The sequence below is a fragment of the Salvelinus namaycush genome, chromosome 10 (genome assembly GCF_016432855.1).
Source record: "Salvelinus namaycush isolate Seneca chromosome 10, SaNama_1.0, whole genome shotgun sequence".
NCBI classification, from domain to species: domain Eukaryota; kingdom Metazoa; phylum Chordata; class Actinopteri; order Salmoniformes; family Salmonidae; genus Salvelinus; species Salvelinus namaycush.
In genome coordinates this window covers 20559638-20579773 of record NC_052316.1, presented here as the reverse complement: position 1 = coordinate 20579773, position 20136 = coordinate 20559638, and the positions used below count along the sequence as shown (strand labels likewise).

General features: G+C 41.7%; 1 protein-coding gene across 1 annotated transcript in view; it reads right to left on the bottom strand.

The window, feature by feature from the left end:
* The window catches only part of gpc5b (glypican 5b), a 75700-nt gene that overhangs the window by 31042 nt on the left and 24522 nt on the right, over positions 1-20136 (bottom strand). The window contains exons 4-6 of the mRNA XM_039001906.1: positions 18220-18377; positions 17833-17892; positions 17501-17623 (exon numbers count right to left, since the gene is read on the bottom strand). Coding sequence (XP_038857834.1) covers positions 17501-17623; positions 17833-17892; positions 18220-18377 — 341 coding nt within the window. The remainder of the gene's footprint in view (positions 1-17500; positions 17624-17832; positions 17893-18219; positions 18378-20136) is intronic.

Below are 20136 nucleotides of genomic sequence, written 5' to 3'. Positions count from 1 at the left end.
TACATTGTACTGAATCTCTCTCAACCCAACAGACGATAATTATCTCCCATTAAAAACTCAATTATTACAGACAGCAATCAATTTTTTTTAAATGCCTGCCAATGTGCAATTATGAGCCATGCCGCTCACAGTCCTAAATCCAGCTGGAATCCAGCAGTGTAATTAACATACTTTTCTGTCTCACTCAGGAGGATTCTTTTCCCAAACATATGAGAGAACATAACAAGGGTGCAGCCGGTCTGCTACATTGAGCAGTAAAACCAAGCCAAAGATGGATAGCTTAAGAGCAGTTAACCTTTCAGAGGTTGTTATTTTTTTTCTGTCAAAACATTAAACATTTTATTTTAGAGCATCGCCCTCTTGGGGTGTTTGTGACAGGGAGTTTGTGGCAACGTGGGGATGATGCAGCATGGGGAAAAAAGGAGATTGATTAACTAGCACAGCTATGAGCTCTGTGTAGTCTGTGTTGGCTCTGGCCTGTGAGGCTTTCTGTGTTGCTGTTGTTGCTGTGTTCATGAAGTGCTTTGGTTGTGTTTAGTCTTGTTTTTCAATAGCTTGCATCTCATAGTGATAGTGTCTGTAACCTCTAGTGCTAAGAGACAAATCAGCTCTGTGCTGCTGAACTCCAGGATCAGTTTCCCTGCCAGGAATGAGCAGCAGAGACAGGGCATGGGGCCTCCCGAGTGGCGCATGCACGCTGACTTCAGTCGCCAGCTGTACGGTGTTTCCTCCAACACATTGGTGCGACTGCCTTCCGGGTTAAGTGAGCTTTGTGTCAAGAAGCAGTGCGGCTTGGCAGGGTTGTGTTTCGGAGGACGCATGGCTCTCGACCTTCACCTCTCCCTAGTCCGTACGGGAGTTGCAGCGATGGGACAAGACTGTAACTACCAATTGGATATCACGAAATTGGGGAGAAAAAGGGGTAAAAAGTAAAAAATAAAATAATAATTGATTTAAAAAAGACACAGGAGATGGCGTGGTGCTACATTGCATACCCACTGACTTCACCTGGCTAGTGTCGCTAGTTGACGGAAATTATCTGTTCTGAGAAACATCACTCAGGACACCAGTGGTTTTTACTTCCATAGTGCTGGACTGGACAGCATCACAATAATTGTAACCGCCAGCCAACGACTTCCCACTTAAAACCAGGGCCACGATGAATCTGGCAATAACCTTTGGTCTAGACCTCAGTACAGTGAGGCAGCCAGGCACATGGCACATGTGGCCAGCTGCAGCTTCTGATTGGCCATGTGACCGGCAGCTGCCTTGTGAGAGGTCATTGGAGACCACTCTTAAGAGGAGGGAATCACCAGGAAGTGTCATGCCCCTTAACAAGAGATCCATCAGTGGAATACACAGCATAGCACAGACACATTATATGCCGCTAAGTACCTGATTGGAGGTGACAGATCCCTCCATGTAATCACTAGCTATCTTAAAACGCTAAACTCCAAGAGCCCCTGAGGTTCCCCCTTTTTAATGCTACTCCTACTCTTTATGGTCAAAGAGGAGAGTTAGATGAAAAAGCCGCCGCTGAATTACTCCTGTGATTCCTGTTTTATGAGGTTGTTAGGTAACAGAAGACACTGCGTGCCAGAGGTGCCTGGGGCCATGGGGGGGCCTGGAGGGTCAGAGTTCACCCCTGTACCTGACATCCCTGATGACAGGCGGCAGGCAGGCAGGAAGGCAGGCAGGGGGAACACCTGTATGTGCAGCGGGGGAGCGGGGAGGCCCTGGCATTTACCATGTTCAAAATGCACCAACTTGACTCTGTCCATCAATCAGGAAAACTGCTTGTTCCTGAGGGGGTGAATGTGTATGTGGGTGGTATGTATGTGAGTGGGAAGAAAGGGGGGTTAACACTTTCACTTTAGCTTCTCTGACTAATGGTGTCCTCTTTAACATCACTCATCCTCAGATGTCCCAAACGACCTGAGCCTCACAGCTCATTTGGGACATTAGTACTGGATCTTCCTTTAGAATACTAAGAAAACATAATTGGCATTTACTTTCTCCACTGCAGGGAAATTAACTAAGGACTCTTTTTCCCTGACCCAAGGGAGCGTCAGGGATAAGCCTCAGTCTGCGTGACTGACTGGGTGGTCTAAATAGAACAGAGGAGGCTGCTGAGGGGAGGACGGTCTTAATAAAGGCTGGAATGGAGAAAATGGAATGACATCAACTACATGGATACCATGTGTTTGGTGTGTTGGATACCATTCCATTGCAGCCATTATTATGAGCCGTCCTCCCCTCAGCAGCCTCCTCTGAAATAGATATGTCTCTTCAATGGACTACAGCGAAGAACAAGACCATGTGTGCCCTGTCCTGTTTCACCGGATGTGCTACCTTGTCCCGGACCTGCTGTTTCAAAAAGCTCCGCTCCGCTGTGTCAGGATGTTAGATAATATTGAATCACAAATCACTACTGCCTCCCCCCCTCTCTCTTTCTCTCTCAATTAAATTCAAAGGTCTTTATTGGCATGTGAAACATATGTTCACACTGCCAAAGCATTGGAAATACTGTACCAGTTTATGCAAAGTTGTCATCAAGGCAAAGGGTGGTTACTTTGAATAATCTCAAATATAAAATATATTTTGATTTGTTTAACACTTTTTTGGTTACTACATGATTCCATATGTGTTATTTTATAGTTTTGATTTCTTCACTAAATATTAAAAATAAAGAAAAACCCTTGAATGAGGAGATGTGTCCAAACTTTTGACTGGTACTATAGATAATAAACAAAAGGGAAATAAACAACAAAAAACAGTAAACATTTCAAATGTCATATTATGGCTATATACTGTGTTGTAATGATGTGCAAATAGTTAAAGTACAAAAGGGAAAATAAATAAGCATAAATATGGTTGTATTTACAATGGTGTTTATTCTTCACAGGTTGCCCTTTTCTTGTGGCAATAGGTCACAAATCTTGCTGCTGTGATGGCACACTGTGGTATTTTAACCAATAGATATGGGAGTTTATCAAAATGTGACTTATTTTCAAATTCTTTGTGGGTCTGGTCATACATTTGGCAGGAGGTTAGGAAGTGCACCTCAGTTTCCACCTCATTTTGTGTGCACATAGGCAGACCTGGCTCTCAAGAGAAGACAAGCTATGGTGGCCTTTCTCAATAGCAAGGCTATGCTCACTGAGTCTGCACATAGTCAAAGCTTTCGTTAATTTTGGGTCAGTCACAGTGGTCAGGTATTGTGCCAATGTGTACTTTCTGTTTAAGCCAAATAGCATGTAAATTTTTTCTGTTTTTTTATTAATTCTTTCCAATGTGTCAAGTAATTATCTTTTTGTTTTCTCATGATTTGGTTGGGTCTAATTGTGTTGCTGTCCTGGGGCTCTGTGGGGTCTGTTTGTGTTTGTGAACAGAGCCCCAGGACCAGCTTGCTTAGGGGACTCTTCTCCAGGTTCATCTCTCTGTAAGTGATAGCTTTGTTATGGAAGGTTTTGAAATCGCTTCCTTTTAGGTTGTAGAATTGAACAGCTCTTTTCTGGATTTTGATAATTAGCGGGTATCGGCCTAATTCTGCTCTGCATGCATTATTTTGTGTTTTACGTGTTTTTTTATTTGGTTTATATTCCATTTTGTGAATTCTTGGTTGGTGAGCGGACCTCAGACCTCACAACCATAAAGGGCAATGATTCAAGTATTTTTTGCCAGATCCTAAATGGCATGTCAAATTGTATGTTCCTTTTCATGGTGTAGAAGGCCCTTCTTGCCTTGTCTCTCAGATTGTTCACAGCTTAGTAGAAGTTACCTGTTGTGCTGATGTTTAGGTATGTATAGTTTTTTTGTGTGCTCTAGGGCAACGGTGTCTAGATGGAATTTGTATTTGTGGTCCTGGCAACTGGACCTTTTTTGGAACCCTTACTGAGATGTACTGTCAGGGCCCAGGTCTGACAGAATCTGTGCAGAAGATCTAGGTGCTGCTGTAGGCTCTCCTTGGTTGGGGACAGAAGCACCAGGTCATCCACAAACAGTAGACATTTGACTTCAGATTCTGGTAAGGTGAGGCCAGGTGCTGCAGTCTATTCTAGTGCCCTTGCCAATTCGTTGATATACACAGTGGCTTGCGAAAGTATTCACCCCCCTTGGCATTTTTCCTATTTTGTTGCCTTACAACCTGGAATTAAAATGGATTTTTAGGGGGTTTGTGTCATTTGATTTACACAACATGCCTACCACTTTGAAGATGCAAAATATTGTTTGTGTGTGAAACAAACAAGAAATAAGACAAAAAAACTGAAAACCTATGTGAAAAGCGTGCATAACTATTCACCCCCCCCAAAGTCAATACTTTGTATAGCCACCTTTTGCAGCAATTACAGCTGCAAGTCTCTTGGGTATGTCTCTATAAGCTTGGCACATCTAGCCACTGGGATTTTTGCCCATTCTTCAAGGCAAAACTGCTCCAGCTCCTTCAAGTTGGATAGGTTCCTCTGGTGTACAGCAATCTTTAGGTCATACCACAGATTCTCAATTGGATTGAGGTCTGGGCTTTGACTAGGCCATTCCAAGACATTTAAATGTTTCCCCTTAAACCACTCATATGTTGCTTTAGCAGTATGCTTAGGGTCATTGTCCTGTTGGAAGATGAACCTCCATCCCAGTCTCAAGTCTCTGGAAGACTGAAACAGGTTTCCCTCAAGAATTTCCCTGTATTTAGTACCATCCATCATTCCTTCAATTCTGACCAGTTTCCCAGTCCCTGTCGAGGAAAAACATCCCCACAGCATGATGCTGCCACCACCATGCTTCATTGTGGGGATGGTGTTCTCGGGGTAATGAGAGGTGTTGGGTTTGCGTCAGACATAGCGTTTTCCTTGATGGACAAAAAGCTCAATTTTAGTCTCATCTGACCAGAGTACCTTCTTCCATATATTTGGGGAGTCTCCCCCAGGCCTTTGGCAACACCAAATGTGTTTGCTTATTTTTTTCTTTAAGCAATGGCTTTCTTCTGGCCACTCTTCCGTAAAGCCCAGCTCTGTGGAGTGTACAGCTGAAAGTGGTTCTTTGGACAGATACTCCAATTTCCGCTGTGGAGCTTTGCAGCTCCTTCAGGGTTATCTTTGGTCTCTTTGTCGCCTCTCTGATTAATGCCCTCCTTGCCTGGTCCTTGAGTTTTGGTGGGCGGCCATCTCTTGGCAGGTTTGTTGTGGTGCCATATTCTTTCCATTTTTTTAATAATGGATTTAATGGTGCTCCGTGGGATGTTCAAAGTTTCAGATATTTTTTTATAACCCAACCCTGATCTGTACTTCTCCACAACTTTGTCCCTGAACTGTTTGGAGAGCTCCTTGGTCTTCATGGTGCCGCTTGCTTGGTGGTGCCCCTTGTTAAGCGGTGTTGCAGACTTTAGGGCCTTTCAGAACAGGTGTATATATACTGAGATCATGTGACAGATCATGTGACACTTAGATTGCACACAGGTGGACTTTAACTAATAATGTGACTTCTGAAGGTAATTGGTTGCACCAGATCTTATTTAGGGGCTTTATAGCAAAGGGGGTGAATACATATGCACTCACCACTTTTCATTTTTTTTTATTTTTTTTTATTTTTATTTCACTTCACCAATTTGGACTATTTTGTGTATGTCCATTACATGAAATCCAAATAAAAATCAATCTAAATGACAGGTTGTAATGCAACAAAATGGGAAAAATGCCAAGGGGGATGAATACTTTTGCAAGGCACTGTATGTTGAAGAGGGTGGGGCTCAAGCTGCATTTCCTACTCACCCCACGGCCTTGTGGAAAGTAATGTGTGTGTTTTTTTGCCAATTTTAACCACACACTTGTTTGTGTACATGGATTTTATAATGTCATATGCTCATGCCAAATTGAATCAAACGTTTTTTTAAATCAACAAACCATGAGAAGACTTTGCCTTTGTTTTGGTTTGTTTGTTTGTCAATTAGGGTGTGCAGGGTGAATTCGTGGTCTGTCATATGGTAATTTGGTAAAAAGCCAATTTGACATTTGCTCATTATATTGTTTTCACTGAGGAAATGTACGAGTCTGTTGTTAATAATAATGCAGAGGATTTTCCCAAGGTTGCTGTTGGCGCATATCCCACAGTAGTTATTGGGGTCAAATTTGTCTCCACTTTTGTGGATTGGGGTGAACAGTCCTTGGTTCCTAATTTTGGGGAAGATGCCAAAGCTGAGGATGATGTTAAAGAGTTTTACAGCCAATTGGAATTTATGGTCTGGATATTTTATTATTTCATTTAGGATATCCATACATCTCCATTTTGGATAGATAACAAACAATAACACGAAGAGTTGAATGTGTTCCAATTTTCCCAGAAGTGGTTATATTCTATGGATTCTTCAATTACATTGAGCTGATTTTTGACGTGCTGTTCCTTCTTTTTCCATAGTGTATTTCAGTATTGTTCTCGTGATTCACCATAGTGAAGGCATATGCTCAGGTTTTCTGGGTCTCTATGTTTTTGGTTGGATAGGTTTCTCAATTTCTTTCTTAGGTTTTTGCATTCTTCATCAAACCATTTGCCATTGTTGTTAATTTTCTTAGGTTGTCTGCTTGAATTTTTTTGATTTGATATGGAAGCTGAGAGGTCAAATATACTGTTTAGGTTTCCTACTGCCAAGTTTACACCTTTACTATTACAGTGAAATGTTCTGTCCAGGGAGTTTTTTGTTGTTGCCTAATTGTATTTTGGTAGGTTTCTATACTACTTTTCTTCCATCTATAGTATTTCTTAATATTATGCAGTCTGAGAGACTCTGTGTTGAGGTCAGTGATAAAGTAATCTACAGTACTACTGCCAAGGGATGAGCTGTAGGAGACTATAACACAATAGATATGGTAGGAGAAAATCCAAAGAAAAACCAACCGGAATTCATTTTTTTTTTGAGAGTGCATGCTCTTCCAATGGAACGTATAGGGAAAAATGTTAATCTAGCTCCCAGTATGCAATTCCTATGGCTTACACTGGGTGTCAGTAGTCTTTGTTCAAGGTTTCAGGCTTGTTTCTTCCAAAATGAGGAAGAAAAATTAGTTTTAGTACAGGGACACAGACTTGGAAATTCGTGTATGCGCGTGTGACGAAGAGGACACACACCTGCTAATATCGTTTTCCTATTGAACATACTTCTTTAAAAACCTCTTAGCGCTAGGGGTAAGATTTTTATTTTTCTTAAAATAACGTTCCCATGGTAAACGGACATTTTCTCTGGCCCAGATCGTAGAATATGCATAATTTACAGATTAGGATATAAAACACTCCAAAGTTTCCAAAACTGTCAAAATATTGTCTGTGAGTATAACAAAACGTATTCTGCAGACGAAAACCTGAGAAAATATAACCCGGAAGTGATATATATATATATTTTTATCTGTGTTTCCTGGACCGTCTTTCTTCCATTTAAAGGGGTATCAACCAGATTCCTTTTCCAATGGCTTCCTCAGGCTGTGACCAGGCTTTAGACATAGTTTCAGGCTTTTATTTTGAAAAATGAACGAGATTTTCAAAAGTAGTCAGGTGTCCTCTGAATAGTTCCTGCGCGTGCGAGAGGAGCTGTCCATTTTCCTTTTGTCTCTTAATGAATAGGTTATGGTCCGGTTGAAATATTATCGATTATTTTTGTTAAAAACAACCTGAGGATTGATTATAAAAAACATTTGACATGTTTCTACGACCATTACGGATACTTTTTGGAATTTGTCGAACAGAACAAGGCTTTGGTTTTCTGAACATAACGCGCAACCCAAATGGTGTTTTTTTGTGATAAAAGTAATATTTATCGAACAAAAATAACATTTGTTGTGTAACTGGGAGTCTCGTGAGTGCAAACATCCGAAGATTATCTAAGGTAAGCGATTCATTTTATTGCTTTTCTGACTTTCGTGACCAAGCTAACCAAGCTAATATAAGGCTAACTGTTCTAGCATTGATTGCTACACTCACAAAAGCTTGGATTTCTTTCGCTGTAAAGTATATTTTCAAAATCTGACACGATAGGTGGATTAACAACAAGCTAGTCTGTGTTTTGGTATATTTCACTTGTGATTGCATGATTATAAATATTTTTTGTAATATTCTTTAATCTGATATGTTTGGGAATTTTCTTCTTCCTTTCAGGACCGGAACGAGGCTGTAGTTTTCTCAACATAACGCGCAACCCAAATGGCGTTTTTTTGTTATAAAAGTCATATTTATCGAACAAAAAGAACATTTATTGTGTAACTGGGAGTCTCGTGAGTGCAAACATCCGATGATTATCTAAGGTAAGCGATTAATTTTATTGCTTTTCTGACTTTCGTGACCATGCTAATTTGGGGCTAGCTGTTGTAGCATTGATTGCTACACTCACAAAAGCTTGGATTTCTTTCGCTGTAAAGTATATTTTCAAAATCTGGTGGATTAACAACAAGCTAAGCTGTGTTTTGGTATATTTCACTTGTGATTGCATGATTATAAATATTTTTAGTAATATTTTTGCATTTGGCGCCCTGCAATTCTAGCGGTTGTTTAGGAAAATGATCCGGTAAAAGGGATCCGTAGCGCAGAGAAGTTAAGTATGAAATATTATAGTTTAATTGCATTTTAGGGTATCAGAGGATTAAATAGAAATGTATTTTGACTTGTTTTAACAAAGTTTAGCAGTAGCTTTTTGGATTCCTTTCTCTGCTTGTTGAACGAGTGGATTACTCAAATCGATGGCGCCAACTTAACAGACTTTTTGGGATATAAAGAAGGATTCTATCTAACAAAAGACACTACATGTTGTAGCTGTGACCCTTTGGATGACAAATCAGAGGAAGATTTTCAAAAAGTAAGTGAATATTTAATCGCTATTTGTGAATTTATGAAACCTGTGCCGGTGGAAAAATATTTTGATGTAGGGTGCCGTCCTCAAACAATCACATGACATGCTTTCGCTGTAAAACCTACTGTAAATGGGTCAGTGTAGTTAGATTAACAAGAATTTAAGCTTTTAACCGATATAAGACACTTGTATGTACCTAAATGTTTAATATTCATAATTTTATGATTATTTATTTGAATTGTGCGCCCTCCAGTTTCACCGGAAGTTGTCCCGCTAGCGGAACGCCTAGCCTTAATTAATTGGGGAGGACAGGCTTGTGACAATGGCTGAAGCGGAATAGGTGGATTGGTATCAAATACATCAAACACATGGTTTCTATGTTTTTGATGCCATTCCAATTACTCAGTTCCAGACATTATTATGAGCCATCCTCCCCTCAGCAGACTCCACTGGTACAGACTCAGCATGCAACAGAGCCGCAGGAGTTGTGACCAGTTTTTGTTGGTTGTTTTGTCATAGTTGTGTCTAAGGGGGCATATTTGGGAGGGAATGCTGTCACCTCCAGGTAGGTGTTTGTCCCTGTGTCAGGTACTTGTCCAGTTTTAGTATTTAGGTCGCCACAGACATGTGCCTGGAAATGGTTGATATCCCCTTTAAGGATGGAGAAGCTATCATCGTTAAAATATGGGGATTCTATTGGGGGGGATATAGGTAGCACACATGAGGAAATGTTCCTCTGTTGAGATAATTTCTTCATTCATTTCAAGCCAGATGTAAAATGTTTCTGTTTTGACTAATTGACAGTGCATTCGGAAAGTATTCACACCCCTTAACTTTTCCACATTTTGTTACGTTACAGCCTTATTCTGAAATTGATTACATTTGTTTTTTTTCTTTGTCAATCTACAAACAATGCCCCATAATGACAAAGCAAAAACATGTTTTTAGAAATGTTAATACATTTATAAAAAATAAAAAACTGAAATATCACATTTACATAAGTATTCAGACCCTTTACAAAGTACTTTGTTGAAGCACCTTTGGCAGCGATTACAGCTTTGAGTCTTCTTGGGTATGACGCTACAAGCTTGACACACCTGTATTTGGGGAGTTTCTCTCATTCTTCTCTACAGACCCTCTCAAGCTCTGTCAGGTTGGATGGGGAGCGTCGCTGCACAGCTATTTTCAGGTCTCTCCAGAGATGTTCGATCGAGTTCAAATCCAGGCTCTGGCTGGGTCACTCAAGAACATTCAGAGACTTGTCCCGAAGCCACTCCTGCGTTGTCTTGGCTGTGTGCTTAGGGTCGTTGGCCTGTTGGAAGGTGAACCTTCACCCCAGTCAGAGGTCCTGAGCGACCTGGAGCAGGTTTTCATCAAGGATCTCTCTGTACTTTGCTCCATTCATCTTTCCCTCGATCCTGACTAGTCTCCCAGTCCCTGCCACTGAAAAACATCCCCACAGCATGATGCTACCACCACCATGCTTCACCGTAGGGATGGTGCCAGGTTTCCTCCAGTTCAATCTTGGTTTCATCAGACCAGAGAATCTTGTTTCTCAGGGTCTGAGAGTCCTTTAGGTGCCTTTTGGCAAACTTTAAGCGGGTTGTCATGTACTGAGGAGTGGCTTCCGTCTGGCCACTCTACCATAAAGAGCTGATTGGTGGAGTGCTACAGAGATGATTGTCCTTCTGGAAGATTCTCCCATCTCCACAGAGGTACTCTGGAGCTCTGTCAGAGTGACGATTGAGTTCTTGGTCACCTCCCTGACCGAGGCCCTTCTGCCCCAATTTCTCAGTTTGGCCAAGCAGCCAGTTCTAGGAAGAGTCTTGGTGGTTCCATAAGAATTATGGAGGCCACTGTATTCTTGGGGACCTTCAATGCTACAGAATTTTTTGGGGTAACCTTCCCAAGATCTGTGCCTCAACACAATCCTGTCTGGGAGATCTACAGACAATTCCTTCGACCTCATGGCTTGGTTTTTGCTCTGACATGCACTATCAACTGAGGGACCTTATATAGACAGGTGTGTGCCTTTCCAAATCATGTCAAATGAATTGAATTTACCACAGGTGGACTCCAATGAAGTTGTAGAAACAGCTCAATGATGATCAATGGAAAGCAAAGGTTCTAAATACTTATGTAAATAAGGTATTTCTGTTTAGTTTTTTAATATATATAAATTAGCAAAAATGTCTAACAATCTGTTTTCACTTCGTCATTATGGAGTATTGTGTGTAGACTGATGAGGATTTTTGATATTTAATCCATTTTAGAATAAGGCTGTAACGTAACAAAATACTTTCCGAATGCACTGTAATAAATGGGTTAGGTCTACTCTATGTCAATTAGCCTACCACTTGAGTTTCTTCCCTGTTTCACACCTGGTAGTTTGATGGATGGGACATAGAGGGCAACCAGTGGGTCCGTCTCCTCTATACCATGTTTCTTGTAGGATGACAATGTGTGTAATTCCAATTTCTTTTCTGAAGTCCTGGTTCCTGCTCTTTAGGCCAAATCAGATGACCTTAGGCCTTGTACTGTATATTCCAGGATGAGATAGTAAAAGCTTTGTGTTCCATCGTGTCTAATGTTGTTTTCTCTCTCTCTCTCTCAATTCAATTTAAGGGCTTTATTGCCATGGGAAACATATGTTTACATTGTCAAAGCAAGTGAAGTAGATAATAAACAAAAGTGAAATAAACAATACAAATGAACATTAAACATTACACTCACAAATGTTCCAAAATAATAAAGACATTTCAAATGTCATACTATGTGCAAATAGTTAAAGTACAAAAGGGAAGATAAATAAACATAAATATGGGTTGTATTTACAAAGGTGTTTGTTCTTCACTGTTTGCCCTTTTCTTGTGGCAACAGGACATAAATCTTGCTAATTGGGTTTGTTTTCGAATTCGTTGTGGGTCTGTGTGATCTGAGGGAAATATGTGTCTCTAATATGGTCATACATTTGACAGGAGGTTAGGAAGTGCAGCTCAGTTTCTACCTCATTTTCTGGGCAGTGTGCACATAGCTTGTCTTCTCTTGAGAGCCAGGTCTGCCTACGGCGGACTTTCTCAATAGCAAGGCTATGCTCACTGAGTCTCTCTCTCTATTATACATATATATCTATATATATATATAAATATCTATCTATATATATATTTGGGGCGGCAGGTAGCCTAGTGGTTAGAGCGTTGGACTAGTAACCAAAAGGTTGCAAAATTGAATCCCCGAGCTGATAAGGTAAAAATCTGTCGTTCTGCCCCTGAACAAGGCAGTTAACCCACTGTTCCTAGGCTGTCATTGAAAATAAGAATTTGTTCTTAACTGACTTGCCTAGTTAAATAAAGGTAAAATAGAAATAAATATATATATATATATATATATCTGGACCTGCTGTCTTGACCTCTGAATGCTCGGTTATGAAAATGAACATTTGAACATCTTGAATAACTATCTAGTCTTAATGACCAAGTACACTTAAAATATTCACCCGGCCTAGCCAGAAGAGGACTGGCCACCCCTTGGAGCCTGGTTCCCCTCCAGGTTTCTTCCTAGGTTCTTGCCTTCCTACGGAGTTTTTCCTAGCCACTTTGCTTCAGCATCTACATTGCTTGTTCTTTGGGGTTTTAGCCTGGGTATTTGTAAAGCACTTTGTGATAACTACTGATGTATAAATGGATTTATAAAATAAATGTGATTGATTACTACTTACAGTCGCTAGCAAAAGTCTACACACCCCATGCACAATCTTCACATTTTGCTGCCTTAAAATGATATCTCAAAACGGAATAAATTAGATTTCTTCACCTACCAATCTACATAACCTACTCCACATCTATAAACTGAAAGAAAAATTATAGAACATTTTCCACCATTTTTTTGTTGTCTTGATTGCGTATGTCCAGTGGCAAGCATACCCATAACATGATTCTGCCACCACAATACTTGAAAATACAGAGGGTTTCACTCTACAGTATGTTGTGTTGTGGATTTGACCCAAGCCTGTAGTATTTAATTTAGGCCAAAAAGTTAATTTGCCATGTTGTCTTGCACTATTACTTAATGGCCTTGTTGCAAACAGAATTGTTGATTTGGAGTGGATTAAATAACACAGGCTTCATTCTTCTCACTTTGTCTTACAGGCCAGTAATGTGGAGTGAATGCAATGTTTTTGATCCTCTGTATTTTCATCTATTGTGGTGGAAGCATCATGTTATGGGTATGCTTGTCACTGGCAGGGACTGGGGAGTTTGTCAGGATCAAAAGAAATATGAATGAAGCAAAGCCGGGATAAAAAGTTAGAGGAAACCCTGCCTCAGTCTTCTGAATACCGAACCCTGGGATAGAAATGTATTTTTCAGAGGGACAATTACACACATTTCTATGCCAAAGACACACCAGAATGGCTTTGCAATAAGTGTTGAGTATTCATGAATGGTCCAGCCTCATTCCTGACTTAAATTTGCTTGAAAATCAGACACAAGGTTTGAATATTGTTGTCCATCAATGAATCCCAACCAAATTTACAGAGCTTGAGCAATTTTGACAAAAACAATGGATAAATGTTGCCGTAAGAGTTGTGCAAAGTTGGTAGATTCTTATTCAAAATGATTCACAGCTGAAATGGCTGCCAAAGTCATTTCCACCAAGTCTTAACTGTGGGGTGTGAAGACATATGCAATCAAGACATCTTTGATTTTCAATTTTTATTAATTTAGAAAATGTTCTATAATTTTTCTTTCACCTTGGACATGTGGAGTAGGTTGTGTACATTGGCAGGAAACAAATGCAATTTAATAAATGTTTAGATTTCATTTTAACATGAGCAAAATGTGAAGACTGTGTAAGGGGTGTGTAGACTTTCACTTGGCACTGTAACAGCATACTCTCACATTTATGTCAGTTAAGACCAGTGTCGAACTGCAGACTAATTAATGCATGTGAGATGACTCTAACACTACATAGCATCATATGTCAAGAGGGTACAGAGAGGGGAAACGATTCTGAAACCTGAGACAAATACCTGTCTTTTGTCAGGCTTTGGTGACTGGGAGAACTTCGCTTCCATGGTGGTGTCACTAGGTTACTACTGTTTACCCTCTTTGTGCTCCCCAAGCCTCTGTTATTCCAGCTTTTCTGCTAGGGTACTGCTCTGTAGGCTGAATAAGGCAGAAGGAAACAGACAGGAAACTGATCCTGACATTCACATTTCATCCCCATGATCAAGGTCAAAGGTGACGGCCATGAACCTGATGAGAGTAAATACAGAAGGTGAGGAGGTGAGGGACAGGGTTTCAGTGGAAGTATGAGCATGTGGGCACGCAAACTATTTCACAATTACCACTAACCTGGAATCTGACCAATGACCTGTGTGGTCTAGAATTATGCATGTATGTAAGAGACCATGTACAGAGCTATGAAGCTCTCGGTTGATTACGGTTATGTCCCTCTGTGTGCTTTCATCCCCCCAAACCAAACACACTAACACAGACACACAATGCAAGAGTACTCAGCCATGAGGACCATGTGAAGACCGTTTGATTAAAGTCAGCTGCCAGTGATGCAGCAAGGATGGCATCATCAACAACAAAAACAACAACCACAGAGGCAGTGAGCAGTAAGTCACCTCAGCCCTGACTCTGTCAAGACCCACCCTGGCCCCAGCCTCCCTGTGGGAACACAACCAGTGGTGATTGAGGACTCAATTACTGTGGAATGTCTGCCACAGCACACAATATGACAACGGAGAGCCGGGAAGCAAATCATTCAATACATCGTCACAACAGCAACCTCATTCACTGGCCAAACCTCGCTATTTCCTTTTGGGTTCATCAGACAAAAACAGTTCCCTGTTAAACCCATACGGAGACACTTGACCCCATTGGACATTCTTAAACCATTTTGCTGGTGTCATCCCATCTGCCTGGCTGGCTGGGACAATAACACAGAGGTGGAAAAGGTACCCAACCGTCATACTTGAGTAAAAGTAAAGATATCTTAATAGAAAATGACTGAAGTAAAAGTGAAAGTCACCCAGTAAAATATTACTTGAGTAAAAGTCTAAAAGTATTTGGTTTTAAATATACTTAAGTATCAAAAGTAAATGTCATTGCTAAACATACTTAAGTATGAAAAGTAAAAGTACATAATTTCACATTTCTTATATTAAGCAAACCATTTTGTTGTTATTTTAATTAATGGATAGCCAGGGGCACACTCTTTTGTGTTTAGTGAGTCCGCCAGATCAGGCAGTAGGGATGACTAGGTAGGTTCTCTTGACAAGTGTGTGAATTGGACCATTTTCCTGTCCTGCTAAGCATTCAAAATGGAAATAGTACTTTTGGGTGTCAGGGAAAATGTATGGAGTAAAAAGTACAATATTTTCTTTAGGAATGTAGTGGAGTAAAAGTAAAAGTAAAAAATACAAGAAATAGTAAAGAAAAGTACAGATACCCACAAAAAAACGACTGAAGTAGTACTTTCAAGTATTTTTACTTAATTACTTTACACCACTGCAATAACGTAGGACCCGTTCAGCCTTGGCTGCTACAACACTGCTCTCCAGTGGTCCCTAAAGGAGTATGGATAATGGTAGTCACAGACTACTAGTCAACCGTGTTCATTGCTGTTGAATGTAGACTGGATCTAAATGCAGTATTAACAAACATTATTACTAACACTGTTTATAATTTTACCCTATTCCATAGCAATGCAAATATAAATTATTTAGACACCACATGTCAAAATAAAGCAGGGAAGCGATGCCTCATCCTCAGGTAATATGTGAGGAAGATGTCTTTGCTGTGGTTTTACAATGTTGCTATTGTTATATAATGTTGCTATGGTTTTATAATGTCGCTATGGTTTTACAGTGTTGCTATGGTTTTATAATGTTGCTATGGTTTCATCCATACTGCAAAGTGCAACTGTGTAAAAATATGGGAAACTATGTTTGGAGTAATGGGTGTTGTTTCACCTTTGGTGAACTGAAGGAATGTTTGGATACAAGACACTTCCTCTAGGTGGCAGTGGTTCTCCATAATGTGAGGTGGGTAGCAGAGACAGCACTAGTACAGTATGAGGAGAGGTTCTTCACATGTGCAAACTCACTTATACCCTCTGGGTGAGGTGAATGTGATGCCTGTGTACCATGAGAGGGTTAAACCAACCTATAAGAACAGCTAATACAGAGACAAAAGCCCTCACACAAGCTAAGGCATTTGTCAGTAAGTGAATTGGGTCAAATGGCGGAGGGTGGTTGCGCGCGGAGGGGGTGGGGGGTGTCAGTGAATTGAAACTGTAAAGAGGTCAGCAGAGTGGCTGTGCCCCAGTGTCACGGTGCCCTCCTCTCCCCAGTGCTTGGCTGGGCTCCAGGCTGCAGCCCCAAAGGGCCAGAGAACAGACCCTTCTCTCAGTGGCCCCCGGGAGGGGGGGCAGCAGGTACAGTAGGAGCGAAGGAGGAGGCCGCCTCGGCTCTTCTGCACGGTTCACAGAGCCTGAATGCCCACCAGGCCTGGGGCTTTTGATAGTGCCACACAGAGGGCCCACTGGAGCCACAATGAACCCCCTCCGTCTCTCCCTAGCCCACAACAAAACAAGCACAGCAGCACTCAGATGGACACACATCTATAATGACCCACTGTCATAGAAACATAAGAATCCCTTATTAATGGTTCTTCTGCCTCATGGACGTTGGGGCTTGGTTCAGATAAGATCTAGTGCTTAAATTCAACTATTCTATCAAAATACGTATATCCCCCATTCTATTCCACTATGAGCAAGAGCAAATTCCATGTACATCCAATTAAACATACATCCATGTACATCCATGTACATCCAATCAACATGTCTCTTGATACAGTATTAGTTATAGACAACCTCTAAACAAACTAATAAGCACACAAAATATTGGAGAGGATTGAATGCTTCTGTCATACAAAACATGGTTTCCACGGTTCCTATTTAGGGGAGCCCCCACCAACCCCCACCAGCACCCCCAGCCCAAAGTGATTCAAGCACACTATCCACTGGGTCCAACACTCTTTCACAGCCAGTGAATTCAACTGGGATAGAACAAATCCCAGTTGAATTGTCTGAAAAAGGGGACAAAACAGAGGCATAAATGGGATAGTGGGGGAGCACCAGCCCAGGAGTTCTAGGTGAATGGGGTCTCTCTGCCTACTGCACAGCAGAGGGGGGAAAGCTGTTCTGCACCAGGGCCAGAGGGGGGGACCAGGGCCAGAACAATCAGGAGCCACTGGAGAGAGAGCTGGTTAGAATGGGAGGTCAGATAAGTACACTTAACACCAAGGTGTTTACACAGAGGTCCATACTGTATGGGGTTCTATCCCGCTCAACAGTAACCAGGATGACCAACGTTATTATAGGACAGAGCGGCAGGTTACGGGAGAGAGAGCGGCAAATATATGAAAGTGTTTCTCTGAAGTTTCCAATGGCATTTGCATGAGAATGGCCTCTAGAACTTCCTAACGAACCCGCTATACTCTAAAGGTCCAAGGCCATGCTCCCAAAATCCATGGCAACCAAATGTCTACAGGAATGTCCCCTGGTTTGAAAACCTCTCCCTTTTACTGGGCAACTAGTCCTGTAAAGAGAACGTAACCAAAGTGTGATGGACACAGATATAGAACAATAGAAAGAGTTAATTTCTACCTGTCCACCACGTCCTCCCCACTCCAGCAGGTGAAGTCCTCCCCCACCATCTCACTCTCACACAGTGTCTCCGGCAGGGCAGAGAAGAAGGACCTGTAGCGCTGAATATAGCCCATAAACTCTCTGAGGGAGAGTAGAGACAGAGAGGGAGAGAGAGAGAACGCGCAAGAGAGAGGAGAAAGAGAGAGGGTGTTGATCATAACCACAATATCATAAGTATATTTATATTTATTGAGGTGATTAAATAAAGTGCCACTGGTGGTCAACCCCTGTACTCCATCCCAGATGGACACAATAATGTGAGAGGGGGAGATGCTGGGCTTCATGCTTACCTAGAGATCTTTTTCAGACTTCTAGGCTTATCAATCTTGGATGGTTTCAGAGGTAAGGACCTGGGACGATGTGATCACGGTCAAGGAGAGAGGAAGGAGAGAGAAGGAGATGGTGTGGGAATAGCATGGGTCCAATGCAAATCAAACACAAGTCAAAGCGAAGGAGAGGGAAGAGAGAGCAAACTTCAAAAGGTAAATAAATAATAATGATAAAGAGAGCTTGCTTGACAACAAAATATATATGGCAAAAGTGTGCTTATAAATAACTCATATTGCAATGTGTAAAGACATGTTGGGGACAGGAGTGGAAAACAGCATGCCAACCAGCTACAACACCAACCACTCTAAGGCAGTGGACCAGCCACTATGGCCGCCTCTCTCTCTCACCTTCTGGTATGCGACAAGCGGCCCAGTGTGACCTCGGCTGGGGAGGGCGTTGAGGCCGCCGAGGTCGGGGAGGTGGTCACGGAGGTCATGACCTTCAGGGTGGGACGTATACTTGTCACTGACGGAGTGTCTGTGAGAGGCCCACATACTTTATCAACCTAAGAGAGAGGGATTTGAGAGAAGGGTCAGAGAGACAGAGAGAATAGAGAGCAGAGAGGGGGGGGGGTGAGAAAGTACAGAGACAGAGACAGAAAGAGGTAGAGAGAGGTGGAGAGAGGGGTGGGTGGGTAGAGAAGCACATGAGTCTGTGTGAAAAAAGAGGGTGCTTATTACATCCCTAACAGTGAATGCTCTACAGTTTGTGAACACATTGATAAGTAGCTTTTGCAGATGTGTTGCAGATGTGTTGCAGGGATTATGCTGTGGAAATCATCAGGGACACAATGGAGATCATTTTTGTCTAAAATCAGACATATACAGAACTATGATACTGCACAGAGAGGAATGATCCAATCACTACACTCTCAGAAAAAAAGGTGCTATCTAGAACCTAAAGTGTTTTTTCTGCTGTCCCTATAGGAGAACCCTTTGAGGAACCCTTTTTGGTTCCAGGTAGAACACTTTTGGTGCAGGGTAGAACCTTTTTGGGTTCCATGTAAAACCCTTTCCATTAGGGCCAGGACGATACCAGTATCGTCATACTCGTTAGTATTGTGACAAGGAAACATTGGAAACAAACATTATGTTGTCACCCAGAGTCACATTTATTTATTTTCCAAGCTATAGCACACAATATTTTACATACAGGAGATTTTGAAACGACCAAACAATTTGGTCTGCTTCATGTTTTCATTTTTGCCATGGATAAAAATATTGCGATACTGGTATCGTCCCAGGCCCTACTTTCCACAGAGGGTTCTATGTACATTGAACCCAAAAGAGTTCTACCAGTCGAAGAACCCTTTTGGAACCTTTCTTTCTGAGAGTGTAGACAACTGATATTAACAGAGGTGGTGTTGCTATGGTGCTATGGTGTTGCACTTCTCTTTCCTACCCTTTCATGACTAATTGGACGGATGCTGGCGGGGGCAATGGAGAGAGAGAGAGAGAGAGAGAGAGAGAGAGAGAGAGAGAGAGAGAGAGAGAGAGAGAGAGAGAGAGAGAGAGAGAGAGAGACAAACCAAGGTTAAATTCATCAGCAATCGGTGGCCCAAAACAAAAAGCTGAGATGGTGTATTCTCTCTCTTCCTCCCTCCCTCTCTCTCTCTCTCCTCCTGCTGCTTTCGGTGGAGAGTAGCTGGGAGTGAGTTATAGAGCAGTGTGACAGGGATCCCATTTACCACTCCCACCCACACAGCTGTGGACAGGCTTTAAAGGCTCTCTAATGGAATTAGCACAGTTGGCTCCTGGACAGTAAGTAGGGTGCTGTGAAACAGTGAAATATGGAAGTTTCAGAAAAGCTCTGCTACCGACTCTTGAGTAATACCACAGGGCCATGTAAAGCTTGGACAGAACCCCTGAGACCAACAGAGACACAAACTGCATTCCCTAGAGATTAGACAGCATTCCAGCTAACTGACATTAAGGGTGGGTGTGTATTCATCTGTATCTCTTGTTTGCACATAATGAGAATGGGTTTGTATACATCTGGGGAACCTCCTCTTTTTTATAATAGGGAAGCCAAAGAGCGAGGGAATCTGCTTGCAACTGTCACCCCTATTAGCAACTGTTATCTGAAAGCTGGAGGCAAGACCTACTCAAGTGTGTGTGTGTGTGTGTGTGTGTGTGTGTGTGTGTGTGTGTGTGTGTGTGTGTGTGTGTGTGTGTGTGTGTGTGTGTGTGTGTGTGTGTGTGTGTGTGTGTGTGTGTGTGTGTGTGCATGTGTTCCTATAGAGTTTTTTTGTCCAGAGATTAGCC